The sequence below is a fragment of the Oncorhynchus clarkii genome, chromosome 1 (genome assembly GCF_045791955.1).
Source record: "Oncorhynchus clarkii lewisi isolate Uvic-CL-2024 chromosome 1, UVic_Ocla_1.0, whole genome shotgun sequence".
Lineage (NCBI taxonomy): Eukaryota > Metazoa > Chordata > Actinopteri > Salmoniformes > Salmonidae > Oncorhynchus > Oncorhynchus clarkii.
The window spans coordinates 29,643,044-29,666,037 of record NC_092147.1 but is presented as its reverse complement, the minus strand read 5'-3'; the positions used below and the strand labels follow the sequence as shown (position 1 = coordinate 29,666,037).

The 22,994-nt window shown below is 41.1% G+C and overlaps 1 protein-coding gene across 1 annotated transcript in view; it reads left to right on the top strand.

Annotated features, from left to right (window-relative positions):
- Positions 1–22,994, top strand: part of LOC139405503 (nuclear receptor ROR-alpha A-like) — a 260,164-nt gene that overhangs the window by 87,827 nt on the left and 149,343 nt on the right. The window contains exon 2 of the mRNA XM_071147889.1: positions 2,988–3,008. Within this exon, the coding sequence (XP_071003990.1) occupies positions 2,988–3,008 (21 nt within the window). The remainder of the gene's footprint in view (positions 1–2,987; positions 3,009–22,994) is intronic.

The window sequence follows — 22,994 nt, the reverse complement described above, 5'->3', positions numbered from 1 at the left end:
GGTTTCAGCTTGCTTCTAGCAGCCATTCAATTCACAGGCTACTGTATATTATTCAGTACTGTATATGTTTCCGCCATGTAGTTGACTCAAAGTGACATTTGTGGGACACACTGATAAAGCAATTCTTCCTGCTGCTTAGACCAACTCCATAGGACTGAACAGAAATTCACCATTACTTGCGTTCCAATTTTTTTGGAGAGACCATGGCTGCCTTTGTGATCTGCAATGCAGGCTCAGAGTAGACCCAGACAGAAAGAAGTGTCTTGGCAGCCCCACAGAAGCCTAGTGAGTATGTTGTCTCTTGCTCTTAACCAAATGTATTGCCAGTCTGTCCGTGATACCCTAAGATATGGAGCAGGCCCACGATTCCCACCATACTTATCAAATCGACGCACTTGTGAAGATCACCCTGCTCAAGATAAATTCGAGGTTGGCGTGTTCGGCATTACTTTATAAATATTTGTATTACAATGTTGTCTCTATTTGGGCGAGCGGTTGGCTGCAGGATGAGCATTCTACTCACATGAAGTGCAGTGGTGAAAGCCATGATAAATTGCACTCTGTTGACACCTTCATTGGGTTATTTATGGCTCATTAATTGAACTGAAAAGGAGAGTTGTAGGCGCAGCGGGGGAGCTGGACTGCGCTAGGCCTCCATGGCACTGCCTCACAGCAGCCCACAGGGCTGGGAGGAGAGGAGAGGTGGTGTCCTATTCTCACGTCTGTCTGTCTGTTTCCTGTTTGCTGAGGAGAAGAGTGAGAGAACACACTTGTCAGGGGCGGGCAGGAAAACGAGGAAGACAACCATGAAAAGGCGGCCCCCACCCAGCCCAGCCCCTCTCACATATAAGCTCCCTCCTTCAAAACCTGAAAGGGATTCTTATTTTAATCTCCTCCTGTGTATTGTTTTAGTCCATGGAGTGTTTTAATCATCTTGTGGTTTGTATTGTAAGGGACTGAATGCACTGTTCACATTTTAGAGCTCGGAATCAAGAAGAACATAGCTGCAAGATATTTTTGCAATTACATGAATGTTTTCTATGATATTAATTCAGTAGGCTTATTCATTCCATGATGTGACATTGCATTACGAGCTGGTGTACACAACTGTAGGATATGCTACAAGCATTACTATATAGAAAATGTACCCTCTTTTTGATATCTCTACAATCTCCAAACAAAGGTTAAAAATTCCCAAGGAGAAAAGGGTCACTTCAGATATGAGCTCAGAAACACACTTGATTAACAAGTGGATTAACAATGCTTGATTAACAAATGGATTAGCAATGCTCGTTTCATGGAAGGGTGTACCTCAAAGGCTGACTGGACTGGGTGCCCACGAGGTACAGTAATGAGTCCTTTCTTCCTGAGAGCACTGACAGACAGACATGTCAACCTGATCATTTTCTCATTTTTGGTGCTCTGTCAACCTCATCCTTGTGCTCTATCTATCTATCTATCTATCTATCTATCTATCTATCTATCTATCTATCTATCTATCTATCTCTCTCTCTCTCTCTCTCTCTCTCTCTCTCTCTCTCTCTCTCTCTCTCTCTCTCTCTCTCTCTCTCTCTCTCTCGTTCTCTCTCGTTCTCTCTCGTTCTCTCTCTCTCTCTCTCTCTCTCGTTCTCTCTCTCTCTCGTTCTCTCTCTCTCGTTCTCTCTCTCGTTCTCTCTCTCTCTCATTCTCTCATCGATTCGTTCTCTCTCTCTCATTCTCTCATCTGTTCCCTCTCTGTTTCCGGTGATTGGCTTTAGCGTTTTTTCTTCACCAAGGGTTTGTTCCACTAGGTCAGTGTTCATGCTGCAGGAATAGACTAATTACATTCAGAGTTGTAGGACTGCATAATTGCAGATTTCTAGTGTATACTACTGTAGACATGTCCCATCGCGACTAGCTGAGTTCTGATCCACAGGACCAGAGCAGGAACTTGTTCGTTTGTGTCAGTAGATTTTGTCAGACTCTACGTCCCAACGTGTGTCCATGTCCTTGAACTGTAAGTGCTTAGGCTCATCCAGCCCGTAGGCTCATCTCAATCCTGTCACAGCTGCCAGTCAGCTCTCAATCCTGTCCATGTCCTCTAACACTTTATGTCTCTCAACACTCAGCCCTCAGTGTCTCTGTGAGAGAGGGACATGTCTGGACCTGTCTGTCACACATGACTCACCCACAGCTGGGCTGCGGTGGGGGCCATTCTCTTTCTAAGCACCAGGGTGTCTTCCAGAGAGGCTTTTAGATATTGTTTTTCAGTCTGGACTGCTACTGTATCACAGTGGACCACTAACATTCCTATCTTCTCCTTCTATGCTTTTTTAAAATGATTTTGATCCTGCAAGCTCACAAGCGATAGTAATCTACACTTCAATTAGATCGCACTACTCATCAGATGCTATCTTGTGTGCTGAAGATAGAGGGAGTGTGCTTTGAGGCAGCACAAGTGTCACTGTAAAATAGGACCTTGGTATATTACTGTGAGAGCTACCCCTTTTGTGTGTGTGTCTGAGTGAGAGGAAGACTGCTTGACTGAGTTTTAGTAAAGCATATAGGCCTATTCTGTTAAGTATCTGCAAAACAAATCATTTTGAATGTTGTGCTTTTTTCACGGCAACAGGTTGTCTCTTCGTCCCAAACAGACCCACTACTAGAGCATAGTCTATTGCGTCTTTTTAACATATGTTCAATCAGTCACAGAAATAGATTGTTAGGAAGGCAATGTGAAATAAGAGTTTGCTTGCATTGTCCAAATTGTTAACGTGTTTTTATTTCTCTCTTTGTTTTTCTCTGTGATGCGTTGTGCTGTGCCTCCCTGCTTTCTGAACCTCATCATGTACTAAAGGTAAGTGTCGTATTGCCCGGTCTCATAAGTCAGCACTCATTTAGTTACTGAAAAAGAGATGTATGGAATCAGAACTACTCACTTTCTAAATGTACATTCGTAACATTATGTACACTCATAACATTAACACCAAATATGTACTTCTGTGTAGGTGGACTCACGAACAAGCAAGGTAAGTGTACTACATATTATAACTGTGTGTCAGTCTGCATCAAAAAGTAACTGTATTAGTCTCTAACAAAATAACCAAAATATTTATGTAAAAGAAAATTAGGAAAAATACTTCCATTTGGTATTTGGTTAGGCAGTCTGTTCCCTTGCTGCTGTTGCCAGGCAGTCACACAGAGCAGAGCTACAGTTCCAGTGTTCTTCCACTGAGTGGCAGGTATTTTGTTCTAATACTGGCCACCCGCTAACACAGGCAAATCAAGATGGATGGGTAGATTTCATAGTTTTATTATCCCTTAATGTGCAGTTATACAGTGACAGAGAACTCTCCTGGAAGAGGACAGGCCAATGTTTGAGAATTGAGCAGGCAGGAGATATCATTCTCCAGGCACATCCATTTAGTTCCATCAGGGAGGGAGCCTGGGATGAGATGCCATGGCAGGCAGGCATTCTCAGGTTGTGTCTACACTTGACACTTACATACAACTCCTGCTATCAGAATACGAAGATCGCATTGAAAAGACAGGTCTAGATGTACGAAAGTTGCATTGTGGTCAGATTGAGTTCAGATCTGGCTGATCACTTCAGGAGGTGGTCAGGGATGCATTATGTGCAGATTTCTCCTGAGTCTGGAAGCAACCAGGCTACCGAAAGCGCATACAGAGGGCAACGTCATCAGCACTCCTCCCACAAGTCTCCAGAAAACCTGTTTTGGGACCAAGAGTCAACTTTTCATTATAACGTTGGGGGAAATGTATTCCTAGCATGTGAGGAATGTGTTTGCTGGCCTCCTAGCTAATATAAAAAATAAACACATTTTTGGCTAAAGTTATGCTAACACATTTGCAATCCCTTTAGCATTGCTTGCTAGCTTGCTGACTAGCTACAGAGGTTATCTGGTTAGTTAACATCAGTTGTTGTTGTGTTATTGTAATACTTTGCCTACTCTGCCGTTTGTAGAATGCATACTGGCATTTTAATATAGCAAGGGAAAAGGGAATCCGGACACGGTAGACACATTTAAATGTAGATGCATAATGCGTTCGGAATTCCATGATCAGAATTCCATGATCAGAACTCTGATCAGAACTCTGTGATCAGAATTCCATGATCAGAATTCCATGATCAGAACTCTGTGATCAGAATTCCATGATCAGAATTCCATGATCAGAATTCCATGATCAGAACTCTGATCAGAACTCTGTGATCAGAATTCCATGATCAGAATTCCATGATCAGAACTCTGTGATCAGAACTCTGTGATCAGAATACTAAAGCTGCATGAACTGTATTGTCTAGACACGGCCTCAGGTAGGCAGTATGCACAGTGCCCTGGCCTCCCCTGCAGCCACAGCTGTGAACATATCAAGGAAAAGTGATAGCAAACAATTTATTACCTAAGTCCTTCTTTCCACTATGTTATATCTGACTGGACTTTATTTTGAGTTAATGTGGACCCAGTGACTCAGACTTGAGCACTGTGGCGTCTGTGGCACGTTGATAACAATGGCATGAAGCAACTGAGTGATGGAGGTGCAACCCATAATACTTTGCCAATACTTTGCGGCACCATCTGGTGATTGCGCTTCTCTCTCTCTGTGTCGCTCGCTCTCTACTTCCCACTTATTTCTGTGGAGAGGAGTGCCACTCGACATGGAACAATAGCTCTCCTCTCATCACTACAAGGTGTTTTGTTGTCCTTTTAAATTCACTTCCCACTAGGCAAAGACATCAATTCAACGTCTATTCCACACTGGTGTAAGGTAATTTCATTGGAATTTCATGAAAACAATGTTGATTCAACCAGTGTGTGCCCAGTGGGATGTCAGGTCTCAAGTAGTTGCTCTTCTCCCACCTTTTGTGTACTGTCAGTAATAATTTGTCCTCTTGTTCATTCAATGGTATTATTCTATAGTGAGACTGATTAGCAGCCATGTAAGGGACAGGATAGTTCTAAAGAGACAGGATAGTTCTAAAAAGATGTCAGGGAGGTATGCTTCAACTAGATACTAAAGCACAGTGCCCTTCCCACAATGTGAACATGTAAACAGATATTCCTGTATTTGTTAATCAAACAGAATAAGAATAATACTGTACTAGACAGTCCATTTGGGAGGGAGAGATGGGGATGGAAATGGGTTCTCTGTCTTTGTTAATATGTCACCCGCTGATACAACTGTAAATGTTGGAATAACTAAGAAAATTGGGAAAATCTGAATATATTTAGCGGCATATTTCAAACCAGGCTGTATGCAGTGAGGGTCTCAGCAGCACATTGCTGTCTACATGACTGGTTATTGACAGACCTTCAGCATCATGGATTTCACGTGTTCTTTGACTCTGTGGTACTCTAGCAAATGTGATCCTCTCTGATGCTTCTATTTGAACTTATTTTGATGTCCCTGAGCATTAAGAGAAGTGACAGCTTACAAATAAATACATAATTATCACATCTGAAAGCTGCCATCCCAAACTTTATTTGCATATGGAACACTTTGAGGGATGGGGCTGATACACCCGGAGGGTCTGGCAGACTCTGGCAAAGTGGCTGCTGTCATCTCTCTCATCAGCCTTTGGGTCTTTCTCAGAAACCCACCGAAAAAGAGAGAAGCAGAGACTGTACAGCAAGAAAATACTGCTCTGTTCAAAATGTCTAAATAGGCAGGACTGACTAAGGTTCAATGGAGTACAAAGAAAACTGAAGGACAAGATTGTTCCCATTGTGTTTTCACCATGTATTTCCCCACAGAGCAAGGCCTGCCAAGGCCCTGCAGGCTTCATTTCACCCCCTCAAAACGCAACATCTTTCTTTGAGTGTTCTGAAGATAGGAACACAATGACTGCCTGTAGAAGTTCATCTTATTTCTACCTGGGAACACAAAAGACTAATCATGGCCATCACAAAAGCCTTGTTCCTGTCTCACAGTGTGTGATAAGGCAGGCTCAGGCAGCATAAAGGCTCTCCAGAGAGCAGAGAGAGGCAGAACGACAGGAAGGAGAATGGGACCAGGCCAGACTCAGGACTACCTCTTTCCTGTGTTGTGTGGGGTGAACCTATAGGACCACCCTTATGTCCTGTGCTGTCAGTAGAGGGCAGGTTTAGGACACAGAGCAGACAGGTATTATATAGGAACATCTATATTTCTTTTTTTTATGAGAACATCGCCCAGACTTAGGCTATGTATATTTTATTTGTAATGCATGTCCCAATCTTTAGTTTGATATAGACTAATAGTTCCACGCTGAAGCAACAGCCTGGCTGTCTATATAGAGACTATAATGTCAGTGGACTAGAATTACTGCTGAATATGTATTGGATGTCCTCTGCTGCCCCACGTCCTCAGTGAGACACTGCCACATGGATGGCACTGTGGAAAGGGGTCATGTTTATCCAACATTGAACCGTTAACAGCTAACCTTTTACCCCGTTAGGCAGAAGTAGCGGCATCTGAGGATTGTTTTTGGTAGCTTCTCTCTTCTGCTCCACCTTCTGAACAGATATCCATATCCCCCTCTGAGGCTCTGCCACGGTACCTCCCCCTAAAGGTGCAGCTAAAGCTCATCTAATTGGTCGCTGTGCTTTAATTAGCACGTCGCGTTTGCATGTCTGCCATTAGAAATTCAAATGGGGTGGAGTGATAGCTGATATTTTCTCCTCTCGCCGGAATCCTTCCCCGTCTGATTCATCTCATCTTCATTTCCCCAGATCCTGTTTTTAAAGTTTTATTTAGGGTGTCATTTATTTAACAAGGGATTATTTATTTAGTGCATCAAATCATTCCTGAATAAATATTTATATGGTCTCTCCACTTCTGGTTTTCAAGCCACTGTAATGAGTGTTGTTGTTGGGTGTTCAGGGGAATAACAAGACTGGTTTTCAAAGTGAAAAGTCCTTTGAATATATTCTAACTTAATTACTTTGAATCTATTATCAGAGTTGATGCTCTGATCATAGTGTAATTGGAGGTATATTATGGAGACCGGCTGCAGTGATGGTAATTTATTTTGCTGTTGATATTAATTTGAATGATAATGAATGATTCATGACACCGGGGTGCTGTGTGTAAACATGTCCTTGTGTCAACTCCTGCACTGATGCACTCTGAGACTCCTATTTGACCAAATTCTCTTAATCCTCAAAGAAAGCTTAGCCATTTTAGCCTAATGCCCCCTTGTCTCTGCATTCGGTTTTTACCAACTTTGTGTAATGGTGGATTATTAAAGAGGCGGATGATCATTAAAACACCACTGTCCTCAGGCCTTGAACCAGTCAGGTCCTCACCGTTTACAGCACTGTGATTGCCACTGGTCCAGCTGGGCATGATGAGCCACACCACTGCGTTTCCATACATCCAGCCGTATTAAGAGACGCTGCAGGCGATACAATATTGTAGCAGGAACAGAACAGAGCCCGGCAGGCAGGCAGGGAGACAGGCAGCGAGGCTGGTTAGCTGTTGAACCAGGGAATGCCTCTCTCCACCAGAACCCCCCAACCTAAGATCCTAATGACTAACCACAATGAGGAGGGATGGGGAAGAAAAGGCTGATTTGTTCTGCATTCTAAATATGGCCTGTAATCTTTATTCCTCTGAGTACCTTATTAAAAGTGAAAGGAAGATGAAATCCCACCACCCGGGCCATCCTTTCTGCTGTTTATTAGAGGGGCTTTTCTCTGTTAATATTGAGGTTATGGTAACCTTAGCGGTGATAGATGCATCTTGTGACTTCAGGTAATAATAGCAATGATGGATTCACACCTGAACCCTGGAGGTGTAATCTAGCAGGATGGAAAAGATAAAGTGTCAGGGAGCTTCTGAAAGATACATGCAGGCACAGGCAGATCGGATCCAGCCAGGAGTGCTGTTTATCATCGGCTAGACAACACTGTGTTGTCAGAATTTATGATGCCTTCCCTAGTCTCTAATTCATCATTCATTAACTAATATTTTCTCTACTGAATCCATCTCTACTTATCAGTTTTATCGATAAAGTTTATTTGATAATATATATATGTATATGTGTATATATTTTTTTATTTTTTAATTTTTTGGGGGCTGTTTGTGTGAGGATTGTTAATTTTTTGAATACATTTTATACATCTAAGATTTAAAGTGTCAGTCCACTATTGTATTAGGAAATGAATATTGTTAGTATACCACGTAATTTACATCACTTTTGTGATGGCCTTGCTTGTTCGTAGAATACTTTTTGTGTCGCTGCATGTGCAAAACAAATACAAATAAAATGGATAACTAAAATCCGAGAGAATGCTATCAGCATATTTACATTCTAGATGTGTGCATTCTTTAGCATTCTGTTAGTGCAGTAATAAAGCTCAGAGACAAGTGTATATTTTGTTCCAGCCCAACACCTTTCCTGTTGTTGAGATGCACAAGGTGGAAGAGCTATTATTCCATTAGCAGCTAATTAATGAAGCTAATTTGTGTAACTGTTATTAAGCCCTTTGAAAGATTGTTTGTCTTCAGATGAAGTGAAATGCATCCCTGAAGCCGTCCAGTGTGGCAGATAGATTAAAAGGGCAATAAAGGCTCTTTGAAAAATGTTATTTTATGGGCGGTAATTTTTCACCGTACCTCAGGGGCAGTGATGACAGGGAAACACTGCAGTCCTTCTTCATGTTGAGATTCTTTTTGTTGTTGTTGTCAAAGTACCAGGGGAGAACACTAAGTGTGATTTATTCATCCCATGACCAGTAAAAGGTGTCAGTCAGGTGAAAATGGATGTTGGGAGAGTATTGACAGGAGAAAAGGCCATGCAGTTGTCCTGCCCCGTCACACAAGATAGAGAGAGGGGGGGGATGTCTCCTCTGCTGTACCTCACTTTGTGTGCTTTGCAGGAGGCAGTTACGCTAATACACAGATCCTGAATAGTAATACATTTTTGCATGCATTTTACTTGGTTGCTACAGTATATGTTATGTCCACTCTCACTGTTGGATAGTTCTGATTTATCTCAGGAACAATTGACATGTTTCTATTCCTTATATACATACGTAAGCCATCCTCTCTGCATTTCTATATGATATTATACTGTAATTATCATTTGTGGCCGTTGCATAACGGATACATCTCAGACGCAGACGGCGATCTGATTTCCCACATGAACAGATCAAATCACCTCTTTTGTTCGCTGGTTCTATTTGGCAGAGTGGAGGGCTTTCCCTTATTGAGGAGGAGAAGGAGGATGAAGAAATGAAAAGCAGTGTAGTTTGTGAACAAACACCAGCATTTTTCCACAGGAGATGTTGCACAACATGAGCACTGTGTGCCATTCCACGACTCTAGCTGCAGAAAAGGTGGAACATCTCCCTGGGATTTTATATTTAGCATTTGCTATGCTACAGTACTTATGAAATATTTCATAAATAATGTGAATATTTTAGACAGGGAGAACAGTGCGGCACTGTCAAGTCATTGCATATGCACTGCCATAGCAACAAGACGTTCCGCCTTCATCTGTTTAGAGCCCATCATTCTTAAACTGTTGGTTGCCCACATTTCCCTTTTTAATCAGGGAGCGTTTGGGACACCCTGCAGCAGGGATCTAGATAAAAGGATTAACTCAGCCTCTACTAGTTAACCACGTTCACACCCAGCCAGCTAGACCCAAAAACGTATGGATTTGCAATGCCTATTTCAATGTGTTTTAGTCATGTCTCATTACGGATGTGAAACAGGTATACTGTAATAATGCAAGTCTCTCCTTGGATTAGCACAGAATTTGATATTGATTGTTCAATAATGATGAAGTACCGATAGTGTTATTTTACATGCCTATCTATAAATTATACCAGTATAGCTTTACTTTAGTGAACAATAACATCATTATTTGCCCGTGGTGTGTGTTTAATTCCTACATTATTGGGTTTTTGTATGAATAGATTCTGAGCTCAGAAACTTCTAAATGTTATGATGCAAGTTATGTCCCTATTTGTCATCAATATGTATTACTGCATTGTTTAGACAGAACGTATGTTTACGTCTAAACAATTTGTCACAACTTCTGGTTCCTACACACACATTTGAGTTCTCCTTTTAAGATATTTTTTTTAATTTGAAAATTATAGTAATCTAAGTACTGTAACATGGTAACTTTTTTGATATCTTTTAAAAAATGTATCAACATGTCTCAATGTTGAAATTGTTATTAGGACAAATCCCTTGTAAATCACAGCGATTCTTCTCCCATCCACAAATTCTATATTCTACAACTCAAACTGCCAGTGATCTGTCAAGCTCCTGAAATTCTGAATTAAATTAAATCCATGACTAAAATAGTGTAACTATAGTGACAATTTCATTAGCAACACACTCAAAAGTCAGGTTTTGAAATATGAAAACAAGAAATACTTTATAGCGTTTCAATATAGTTCATAATGAGGCATTGATTACCCTGTTTAAAATGACAACCGAGTAAAGAGAAACTGTAAGTTCAGCCTAAACCAAAGTGTTTTCTAGGAGAAGATAGAGTTGTGTCTTTGCTGAGGCCATCCAGATGTCTTCATGAGTGGTTCCAGAGGGCCCTGCTCTGCAGCCTTAGAGTCTGCAGGCAGTACATTATGCTTGCCACATACAGGACCCCTGGTTGGATAGCACAGACTAGCAGAGTAGAACTGGCTCCTTTGTCACTACTGTTAGCATTAGCCAGAGTCATTTGCATATATTTCTCTGAGAAGCATTAAAGGAATACAAAAAAAGAGACTAATTCACTATTGAAAGTCTCCCTTTCAAGATTAAAGAGTTCCATTAGAAAAGTATGACTGTTCATGTCGCTTTTATTTCATTTCTCTGTCACTGTCCCCCTCCTTTTGTGGAAGGCTTTGATTATCCTCCAGGTTGGAAAAAATTTGAAATATAAAAAAGTAACAGCTGCCACTGTTACTAATGGCCCAGCGTTGTCCGGGTTAGGGGAGGGTTTGGCCAGGGTAGGCCGTCATTGTAAAATAAGAATTTGTTCTTAAGTGACTTGCCTAGTTAAATAGAGGTTCAATGAAATTAAAATGGCACATGCCTTTCATGGCAGAACTCCGTTGTTATTTTTTAATAAATTTTGTCTAACTCTCATGGTAGCACTGAGGAAACAATGAATCGAACAAACTCAGTTGAAGCTCAGGATACTTGAGTTGGTTCCTCGTACCAGAAAACGTCAGCCATATTAGTGGCTCTAGGGTACAGGTAATAATCTCATATTGAAAATGTTCCTCAAAATTATGAGTGATTGGAAAATACACCAAGACAACATCTTCAATGATTACTTGATTTTCTCAAGGAAAACTGAGACTAAATGTAAGGTTACTTATCTTGCTTTGGAATGCCTGACATGTTTATTTGCTTTGTGTTAAAGATGCAGTTTTCCCATCCCCACTCAGACCACTCCCATACTAAATTCTTGCTTGAGAAATTGCTCTTTGCTAAGAAGCTACTTTTGTTTCTTTTTGACCATGTTAATTGAAAACAATCAGAGTAAGGAACTTAACTGTTACCCAGAAAATATTTTATTTTGAGATAAAAATGGCTGCATTGAACCTTTGATACAAATGACATTTTACTAGTTTAATTTTAAATTTAAGCTAATTCATAATGGTTTATGGAATTTCATAATATTATATAAGTAAATGAATATCTAACGATTAGCCTACATTTATGATTTATTTTTATTTAGGCCTTAACCCCTTATACTCGTGGCTAATTTCAGGGATTTCCACTAATATGAACATCCCCAGGTTTAACCACCTACTACTCAGTAAATATGAGATGTATATTCACAAACATGATATCAATTGAAAGTGTACACTAGAGATAATGAAGAAACACTCAGGATTTAAGTGAGTGTTACAGAATCCGATTGAAAGAGAAGCAAACGCAATTCCACTAGTTGTTTTTTTACAACAGTGTAATCTTCTACAGCATATTCCTCAGACAATTCTTGACAATGCTATATGGAATGACTACAAATGTATTCAACAACTTGCCAATAATAGTGGTGCCAAACATTAGGTTGATAATTCAAAAGACTGAAGAGTTATAAAGGTTAGAGTGAATTGAAGAACCTGGATCTCCAGATGGCCTTTCCAAAGTCCATAACCAACAATTTGGGGGGGAAAAACAACAAAAAAACAACTACAATGAAAATAATAATTTTTGTGACTAACTTTTAATTTGATATATTTAGTCATTTTTACCTGGGGGGTTGCAGGTACAGATATTTTTCCTTTCAGATTTGCCTTTAAGATTTGTACATATTTATTGTTGTTGTGCCTGTGGGCTGCAAAACAAAGACATGCATACGAAGATAGAAATGATCAAAGTAGAGATTAGTAAATGTTTTTTATTGTATGTAAGGAAAAGGAAAAAAAGACTACCCCACAACCGCCCCCCCTGAACAAGAAAATAAATAAACAAAAAGAGAATACAATATTTCCACAATATTTTTTGAATACATTTCCCAATTGAGTCTTGTGTACCATTTCCAATGTTTGTAAATGTTATAAAAGTACAGACTCAGAGCTTCAAAATTGTATATCATACCCTGCAGTTGGGGAAAACATGGTCAAGTTAGGCTTGTTTGAAATGTAATAAACTTGTAGACAAGTACCAGAAAATCCCATTGAACCTTTTTCATACTTGCTTGATAGCGCTTTTTTTGGATGCCCATTCATCATTGTTCACACCCTCTTAAACCTTAGCCCCACCCATATATTTTAAGTATTCAGGTGAGGCCATGTGCTAAACTGGGTGATTAAGGTAGTGTATTAAACAAGTGGTGAAAGTAGTAGCCTACAATAGGAAAAATTACACCTGCCTATATTCTAACATGTTGTTCTTCACATTGTCTCTGGAAAACACACTATATATACAGTGCCTTGCAAAAGTATTCATCCCCCTTGGCGGTTTTCCTATTTTGTTGTATTACAACCTGCCATTTAAATGTTTTTTTTATTTATTTCATGTAATGGACATACACAAAATAATCAAAATTGGTGAAGTGAAAAGAAGAAAAAAAATACTTATTTAAAAAAATAAAAAATAAAAAAATAAAAAGTGGTACTTGCATATGTATTCACCCCCTTTTCTATGAAGCCCCCAAATAAGATCTGGTGCAACCAATTACCTTCAGAAGTCAACACCACTAAGCAAGGGGCATCACCAAGCAAGCGGCACCATGAAGAACAAGGATCTCTCCAAACAGGTCAGGGACAAAGTTGTGGAGAAGTACAGATCAGAGTTGGGTTATAAAACAATATCAGAAACTTTGAACATCCAACAGAGCACCATAACATCCATTATAAAAAAATGGAAAGAATATGGCACCACAACAAACCTGCCAAGAGAGGGCGGCCCACCAAAACTCATGGACCAGGCAAGGAGGGCATTAATCAGAGAGGCAACAAAGAGACCAAAGATAATCCTGAAGGAGATGCAAAGCTCCACAGCGGCGATTGGAGGATCTGTCCATAGGACCACTTTAAGCCGTACACTCCACAGAACTGGGCTTTATGAAAGAGTGGACAGACGAATGCCATTGCTTAAAGAAAAAAATAAGCAAACAAGTTTGGTGTTCACCAAAAGGCATGTGGGAGACTCCCCAAACATATGGAAGATGGTACTGTGGTCAGATGAGACTAAAATTGAGCTTTTTGGCCATCAAGGAGAACGCTATGTCTGGTGCAAACCCAACACCTATCATCACCCCGAGAACACATCTCCACAGTGAAGCATGGTGGTGGCAGCATCATGCTGAGGGGATGTTTTACATCGGCAGGGACTGGAAAACTGGTCAGAATTGAAGGAATGATGGATGACGCTAAATGCAGGGAAATTCTTGAGGGGAAACCTGTTTCAGTCTTCCAGAGATTTGAGACTGGGACGGAGGTTCACCTTCCAGCAGGACAATGACCCTAAGCATACTGCTAAAGCAATACTCAAGTGGTTTAAGGGGAAATGTTTAAATGTCTTGGAATGGCCTAGTCAAAGCCCAGACCTCAATCCAATTGAGAATTTGTAGTATGATTTAAAGATTGCTGTACACCAGCGGAACCCATCCAACTTGAATGAGCTGGAGAAGTTTTGCCTTGAAGAATGAGCAAAAATCCCAATGGCTAGATGTGCCAAGCGTACAGAGACATACCCCAAGAGACTTGCAGCTGTAATTGCTGCAAAAGGTGACTCTACAAAGTATTGACTTTGGGGGGGTGAATAGTTATGCACGCTCAAGTTTTCAGTTTTTTTAGTCTTATTTCTTGTTTGTTTCACAATAAAAAATATGGGGTGAATACTTTTGTAAGCCACTGTATCAACTCAAACCACCCCCCAGACACATCTAGCTAAGCGGAAGGGTCTCTATTGTCTTGACCTGTTTATTTTTTAAAACATTTTAGTCATTTAGCAGACGCTCTTATTCAGAGTGACTTACAGAAGCAATTAGGGTTAAGTGCCTTGCTCAAGGGCACCAACAGATTTTTCACCGTGTTGGGTCAGTGATTCAAACTTGCGACTTTACCGTAACTGCCCCAACGCTCTAAAAGCTAGGCTATCTGCCGCCTGTTCACATGTTCATCAACTAAACTCAGTAAAAAAAGAAACATCCGTTTTCAGGACCATGTCTTTCAAAGATAATTCGTAAAAATCCAAATAACTTCACAGACCTTCATTGTAAAGGGTTTAAACACGGTTTCCCTTGCTTGTTCAATGAACCATAAACAATTAATGAACATGCACCTGTGGAACGGTCGTTAAGACACTAACATCTTACAGACGGTAGGCAATTAAGGTCACAGTTATGAAAACTTAGGATACTAAAGAGGCCTTTCTACTGACTGAAAAACACAAAGAAAGATGCCCAGGGTCCCTGCTTATCTGCATGAATGTGCCTTAGGCATGCTGCAAGGAGGCATGAGGACTGCAGATGTGGCCAGGGCAATAAATTGCAATGTCTGTACTGTGAGACGCCTAAGATAGCGCCACAGGGAGACAGGATGGACAGCTGATCATCCCGCAGTGGCAGACCACGTGTAACAACACCTGCACAGGATCGGTACATCCGAACATCACACCTGCGGCACAAGTACAGGATGGCAACAACAACTGCTACACCAGGAATTCGTAATCCCTCCATCAGTGCTCATACTCTCCGCAATAGGTTGAGAGAGGCTGGACTGAGGGCTTGTAGGCCTGTTGTAAGGCAGGTCCTCACCAAACATCACCAGCAACAACGTCGCCTATGGGCACGAACCCACCGTCGCTGGACCACCGTCGCTGGACCAAAAAGTGCTCTTCGCGGTTTTGTCTCACCAGGGGTGATGGTTGGATTTATCATCGAAGGAATGAGTGTTACCCCGAGGTCTGTACTCTGTACTCTGGAGTGGGATCGATTTGTAGGTGGAGGGTCCTTCATGGTCTGGGGCGGTGTGTCACAGCATCATCAGACTGAGCTTGTTGTCATTGCAGGCAATCTCAATGCTGTGCGTTACAGGGAAGACATCCTCATCCCTCGTGGTATCCTTCCTGCAGGCTCATCCTGACATGACCCTCCAGCATGACAATGCCACCAGCCATACTGCTCGTCCTGTGCTTGATTTCCTGCAAGACAGGAACGTCAGTGTTCTGCCATGGCCAGTAAAGAGCCCGGATCTCAATCCCATTGAGCACGTCTGGGACCTATTGGATCGGAGGGTGCCCATGCAGTTGGGCCATGCGCCTCTTTCCCGTCTATTGAATGTCAACAGTGGATCCAAGAAGGGTTCAGCCTATACTGTGGAGGGAACCATTGCCCTGTTCCCTGTCTCATCGCACAGAGAGATGAGACACTTGCACGCCACCATTTTGGAGCTCTTCCTCTACCTCTACCTCTGCTCTTGAGGAGGTTGCATCTGGAGGATTGGAGCAGGTCTTTTTTCTTCTACCTCTGGCGGAGGTTGTAGCTGGGGGATTGGAGCAGTTCCGTTTTCTTCTGGAGGAGCTGTTGGGGAAATGGAGCGGACCCATTTTGTCTTGGGGGGTGTTCTTGGTTTCCAACAAACATCATCAGAGTCATCCCTGTGGGGAAGCAGTAGAAAAGAACAATGAGGTATATGCATATGGTCGGACTGAACGTCTATGGTTAGTTGACAACATGTTGTGTTACATATTTAGTAGGTGACGTGAAATAGAGGAATAATGTATTTGGGAAATTGCTTGCAATGTGTTAAAAATTGAATGCTAAAATTACAATTAGCAAGACTATACCTTTTCTATTCCATTATCATTCTAAGTACATTATTGCATACTTATCAATCAAATAGCCAATTCCCTGGAGGCAGGATTTTCATCATTTGAGTCCAGTTTCAACATTATTTGTGGAGCAGTTATTATTATTTTGGTTTATTTTACCCCGTCCTGAAGCAATTTGTCTAGCAAAAACAAGATCAGTTGTCTTTCTTGTAATGCTGTGCGTAATGCTTAGTTTGTGCGCCTTCTAACACAAAGAGGTAGGTTATGGACTCACAAGCCCTTTTATAGGATCACCAGGCCTTGATTATGTAAGTAACGTTTGAAAGTTTATTTTCTTTACTCTTCACCTGGCTTTTTTATATGACACAAAATTCCAGTGTTCAGATTTCTTGCCGCTTTGAAAAGGAAACATTAGTCAATTTTGAATTCATGTAGGAAGGGCAAGGTGCATTCTGGAATGGCTGGAGTCCCTATTTTCTATCCCAATGTAGTGAAATAAGGCTTATTTCTCTCAGGACGACCTAAACTATTGTTTCATGCTGTTAGGGTTTTGTTCCTTACGTCCTTCCTTGTCAATCATTGGTCCATTGGTGAAATTAGCATTATGACAATATCTTTAATTAAATCGTTCAAAAACCTTTATTAATGCAATTGCAGACAGACAGGAACATAGCACAAATGTTGCTGAGTAAGTTCTGCATCCAGTGGTTTTATTAAACCGTAAGTCGCGCCCTGGTGATGTCACTGCCTATATCATCATCCTCGACTCCTGGGACCAAAACCATGCCTACAAAGCTGTATAAACAGGGCCTTTACTGTTAGCTAAACACTTAGCAGTAAATGTCCCCTTCCCCCAAAGTTGATTTATTGTGGAATGTTTACCTAGTCTTATCTCCTTCACTCCCCTGCAGAGTTCTGTCTAAGGGCCTCTTTATAATGAGGCAGAAAAAGAGAGAGAGATAACTAAAATACAAATGTAGAACAATACTAAACTTCTACAATGAATATATCTATTGTTAATCAGTAGTCTAAAATCCTATAAATGTAAGGAGGGAGGGGTCTTTTAACCCGTCCCCTTCTATTAATAAAACATAAGTATAATACATTTGTTCTAATACTTCAAACATTTTGGTACAACACTTTTCATGACCCCTAGGTGAACCCGACAATGTCATGTTTATAATTGTAGATATCACGTTGCGTCTGTAAACTTCAACATTGTAAATGTGATATGTTTTGTGATACTGAAATATGAAATACATATTTGGACTGTCAGACCTGTGGTTTCCTTGTATGACATGAAAGCGGTATTTATTATTTATTTATATAATTCTCCACATATCATCCTTCAAAATGTATTTAGTCCTCTTAGTTTACAGCACTTCCCTCACTCAAAACAGCAAAACATTTGAAAAAGTTGCCCAATTAGTGGAAGAGCCGAGGGCCTCTTCTTGTCATGGATGGTGTTACAGCGCTGTAGAGTTTAGGGCCTAATCTCTGATGTCATTTATAGTATGTTACTGTACAGCCACTGCGTTCCAATCTAGGCGCTTGTCAGTGTCCAAATCTGACATTTTCAAGCCGTATACGGGTACGAGTGTAAAGATCTATGATTGTGTTCAAGTTGTCTTATTCACCTTCTTCCCAATGTGTTTGTACATGGGCAGAGTGACTGTCAGTGAAGTACATGTGGCTAGGCTGATTCTGACTCAGCGGTGCCACACACACACCTGGATGAGAGCATGTGAGAAGCACTCCTAGAGGAGGTGCCCACAATGCTTATCACTCTGACCTCAATTCAGGGAAGAGGGACAATTTCCCAAACAGCTGGGGATCAATCAAAGTCCACCTGAAATGGGCCACCTGCCACTTTTACATTAGGAAACATGCTGTTCAAAATGGGGCATTTTTACTATATTTTTTATTATTTTGCAGGCAAAGTTGTCTCTTCATGGGTCCACAAGTGCCAAATGAAACACCCCCGTGCCACATCCTCTCTCCTGGGACATGTAAGCTGCAGTGAGGAGGTAGAGAGGGCTAGGCGAAACTTTGGACTTAAGTCTAGGATTCTAGTCACCAAGTGAGGACAAGTAACAGTTATTTATCTTTTAAACTTCTGCATGCACCATCCTCACTTACAAAAGCATATTTAGTCCACGTCCAGTATCTGACTACAGGTTCTCATTTACTTGACATAGGGCCCAGTCTGACTGATAATGGCAGCAGCGGCTCCAGTTGTTGCAGTCTCAGACTGTAGAAAATGTTTCTCTGGTGTGTCTCCTAGCCTCTGCTCGGGCTCAGAACTCCTCTCTTCCCTCCCTGCCGCTGAGTTAGGCTTGAGTCACTCCGCTCCCAGCAGGTGTCAGTGTAACATAGTTAGGAGGCAATACTACTGTCACTAAGACAAAGACACACAACTCTCCAATGTATTTTTAGGCCACACATATATTGTATCTGGGTTACCTGCACCATATGTTCCCCTTCCAGTTTGTCGGTAGAAGAGACTTTCAAAGTACAGAGGAAGCTTAGTAGTTTCGAAGCAAACAGGCATTCAACAGGTGCCATTGAAAACAGGTGCGGCAATTGCTGAGTGGGTTACCTTTGTCCTGCACCTGTACATTTGTATTCTATCGTTGAGAAGGACAAAGGCTTGATGCAAAATGATGATTGCATAATGCAAAATCTACTACACAGGCTCCTCCACAGCATGGTGCATACAATCTTCAGCCATTCTGTTTACATTTTGAAAATGACACGTTTACCAGTTACTGTTAAAATACATTGAAATATGATGTGCAATAGGTGCACAACAACTTATTGTAGACGTTTATGATGACAAGCAAATGAATGGTTTCACTTTTTTGTTACAATTTACTGTCGTGATTCAAATATGTCATGAACAAGATACTTTCTGCAATATATTGTATGGTGATAAATGTAACTTCACTCAGAAATCATTATGAAGCTGAGCTAAGCTTCTGCAGTAAACTGGGGGCTGAAAAAGTACAAGTATCTACAGTACATTCCAGAAACCACGCTGAAGCAGAGTAACTTCAGAAATGCACAATAGTGCTCATGCCTGTGGTTGAACATAAGTTGTCATTACATTTTTCAGCAAACAAGACAAACATTTCCTTTGGGCCGCATGTCACTTCTTAGTCTCTTAAGACCAAACTAAATTTGGCTTCCAGACAAAATCATCTAAATTAAACAATGTCAAACAGATATGTTGGAAGTCTTCCCCATCTGTTGTGAGGAGTGTAAGTCCTCCAGAATAATGTTAGACACAAGGTCAGCAGAAGACCACAGACTTGCCACATACTGTATGCTCCACTAACTGTTGATATTGGTCAGGAGAGGAGGAACATACATAATAATCCATATGAACCAGTATAAGGAGGTTGTTGTGAGCCATTCATTCTGGCAGGTGAGGGGGCAGCGGGGGGAATAAATAATGTGGCTGTGTCTTGTGACACGACCATAAAGAATGGGCATCTCTCCAACAGCTCATTTCAGCTCTTCTAATTGGCCTCATTGTAGATGAAAAATTAAATGTCTGGCCTGGCTATTAATGCTGACTTTTATGGATTGGATGCTGTTGTACTTAATATACCGTCTCAGTTGTACCTTTTATTCCTGGGCAGTGTTCTGTCCGCCCATGATGTATTGCACCAGGAAGAAACTCAGCAAACAATGGGGTTTCGGCTCATATGAAGCTCTCTGGCATAGGTCCAGAGTGGGAAGGAGAGGAGAGCGGTCTAAGCAGTGCTGCTATGTCCGAGGCTTCCTCCCTGTAACACAGCCCAGCTGTCTGGCAGTGGTGGAACATACAGCACTGGAGTGTAGATTCAAAAAAAAGAAAATTACTGTAGGGGTCCAACTATTGAGGCCATAAAGTGTGATTCAGAGCTCTGAACAATATGACGTTTTATAGCAGTCCATCAAATCAGCTGGGTTTCTCATGTGTCAGGTAGGACATACAGTGGAAAGAGAGACATAAAGCCTGGTTAAAGAATCAGATCCTATGGAACTACCAGTATGCAGCCTTCTCGCCAAGGAGGACATCCCAGTGTGCTTTATCTATGGAGGGGGAGGAGGTGGCAGTTTTCTGTCCCCTGGGAAACTGTTGGCCAGGGACCATAAAACCTGCAGCCGCCAGTGCAGGCCCTCTGAAATATTCATCACAACTTTTCTCTTTGGCTCTCTTTTCTCTATATGTTTTTAGCAGATGGTAAAATTGTTGAGTGGAGAACAAAGTTGTAAAGGGAATATGATTTCACTCGTTGCTATGGGAAAAGGGAGGGATAAAGATGTTTCATCTTTGGTTGCCTATACTCATTGTGTGTGTCTGTCTGTCTGTGTGAGCGTGATTGTGAGTCATTGTTTGTGTGCCTATTGTAATTGGGAATGTGCATGATTCTGCAGTCACTGCGCGTTGCTAAAGGACATAAACTTTAAAGGGGCACTTTGGCATTTTGGCAATGAGTCCCATTACCTACTTCCCCAGAGTCAGATGAACTTGTGGATACCTTTTTCATGTCTCTGTGTCCAGTATGAAGGAAGTTAGAGGTAGATTTGTGAGTCAATGCTAACTAGCATTAGCGTAATGACTAGAAGTCTAAGATACCCATAATTTCCAATCATTGTGTTAATGCTAGTTAGCAATTGCGCTACCACGACTTTACAACTTCCTTCAAACTGCACAGAGAGAGACATAAACAATCTATTCATGAGTTAAGCTGACTCTGGGGAAGTAGATAAAGGGTTTAATTGCCAAAATCCCAAAGTATCCCTTTAAGTAGCAGAGTAAAAGGTCATGATGGTTCTAAATATCTATGCATCGTCACTTCACCCTCACCTACATGTACAAATTACCTCAACTGACCTATACACCCGCACACTGACTCGGTACCGGTGTCCCGTGTATATAGTCTCGTTATTGTTATTCTTGTTGTTACTTTTTTATTATTACTTTTTACTTTAGTCTACTTGGTAAATATTTTCTTAACTCTTCTTGAACTGCACTGTTGGTTTAAGGGCTAGTAAGTAAGTATTTCACAGTAAGGTCTACACTTGTTGTTTTCGGCCCATGTGACAAATACAATTTGATTTGATAATAAGAGAGCATTCTAGTATTACATGGAGGACCATGAGTTCACAGTACTACAGAAATGATATAAGGTCCTGTCAAAAGTTGTATGCAAAGTATACTGATTTATTTTGCCCGGTGATGGTGTTAAATATGGTGCTCATTTCACAGTGTATTAACTTTCTGTCTGAGTCAGTCACATGGTCTCTTATATTCACATGACACTTAAAAGGAATGATCTGTCGATAAATGCTACAATAACACAAACCATTTATCTGTTGCCGTTTACAGCAGTGCTTCCAAACCACTATTCTACCATTTGAGAGCAGCTAATTAGATTGTGAGTGTTGTGTGATATGCGGTCCTGCACATGAAAGCTTCTCACTGGTGATGAGTCTGGGTTGTCTGTACCCCAGACAATGCTGATAGCACAGCGACTCCTCTAATTCCACTTGCAATAATCTCATTCTAATTGGATGTCTGATTTTAGCAACTTGTTCAGCAATTTGAGGAAATTGCTTTTTGAAATGTAACAATTTCAATGATCTTAAGCGACTCATTTCTCAGTGGCTCTGCATCAACTGAGGAGTGTCTCTTTTCAGCCCTCATCAGGCACTAATTGAAAGGTCCTCCTTCTGCTTGTAAACCATTGACCCCTCAGAATTTATCACATATGTAAGCACGTGGAGCTGCTCTTCTAGGCCAATGGGACACAGGAGGAATCCCTGTAAGAAACAGGCACAAAATGACAGTTTTGTTGGCTAGTAATTGTTTAAGCCGCTTTAGCTTCTTGTTAAATGTCAAATGTGGTGTCCTCTACACTAAACTCTCCTTGTAGGCCAATTCAAAGTCAACACATAAACACACACGCACGCTCGCACATGCCATGCACACACACACACACACACACACACACACACTCACACACACACACACACACACACACACACACACACACACACACACACACACACACATATGGGAACACAGAGGTACAATATGTTTTCATTTGACTTGGCCGTGTTGTACACAAATGGAAACGTTGAAGAATGTTGTTATAAAGTAGGCACTTGCAGACTGGGTTCCAAGCCTTTCACTGTTCTCCCCGGACAAAGAAGAAATATATCTAACCAGACGGGAGTGAGTGGTGAAGTGTAGTTTAATGTGCTGATTATATTCATCAGACAAGGCCTGTGCTCTCGTGGTCGACAGCAGAGCCGCCCTAAGGGACATTGAGTGATTCCGTCCACTCAGCCTCATTATGGAATTATATTAATATTTAAGGGGCTGGAATTGAGGAATAAAGAGGTAATTGATAGCATCAAAATGGAAGTGTTTGAACTCTATTGTATTATTTAAATGTATGTAATAGTGCCGCAATTAAGTGGTAGGAATGCATCCAAACAGCGTTTTTTTTCATGAAATAGTTTATTCAGATTGAAACTAAAGCTGCGTCTGCTGCGCTCTGTTTGTGAAGGGCTCACTCAGATATAATTACAGTTATAGATTACAGTCGTAAATGGCTTTTAGTTGGAGATGTCCCAAGGAGCACATTGTTCTAGTGACTCATCTACTGGGGTTAAAGCTGTGTTATGCGTTGATAAGGTCCTGTGAACAGATACTGTAGTGGTAGTAAAGGAACAGTGGGATCCCATGGATCTGGGGCTCAGAT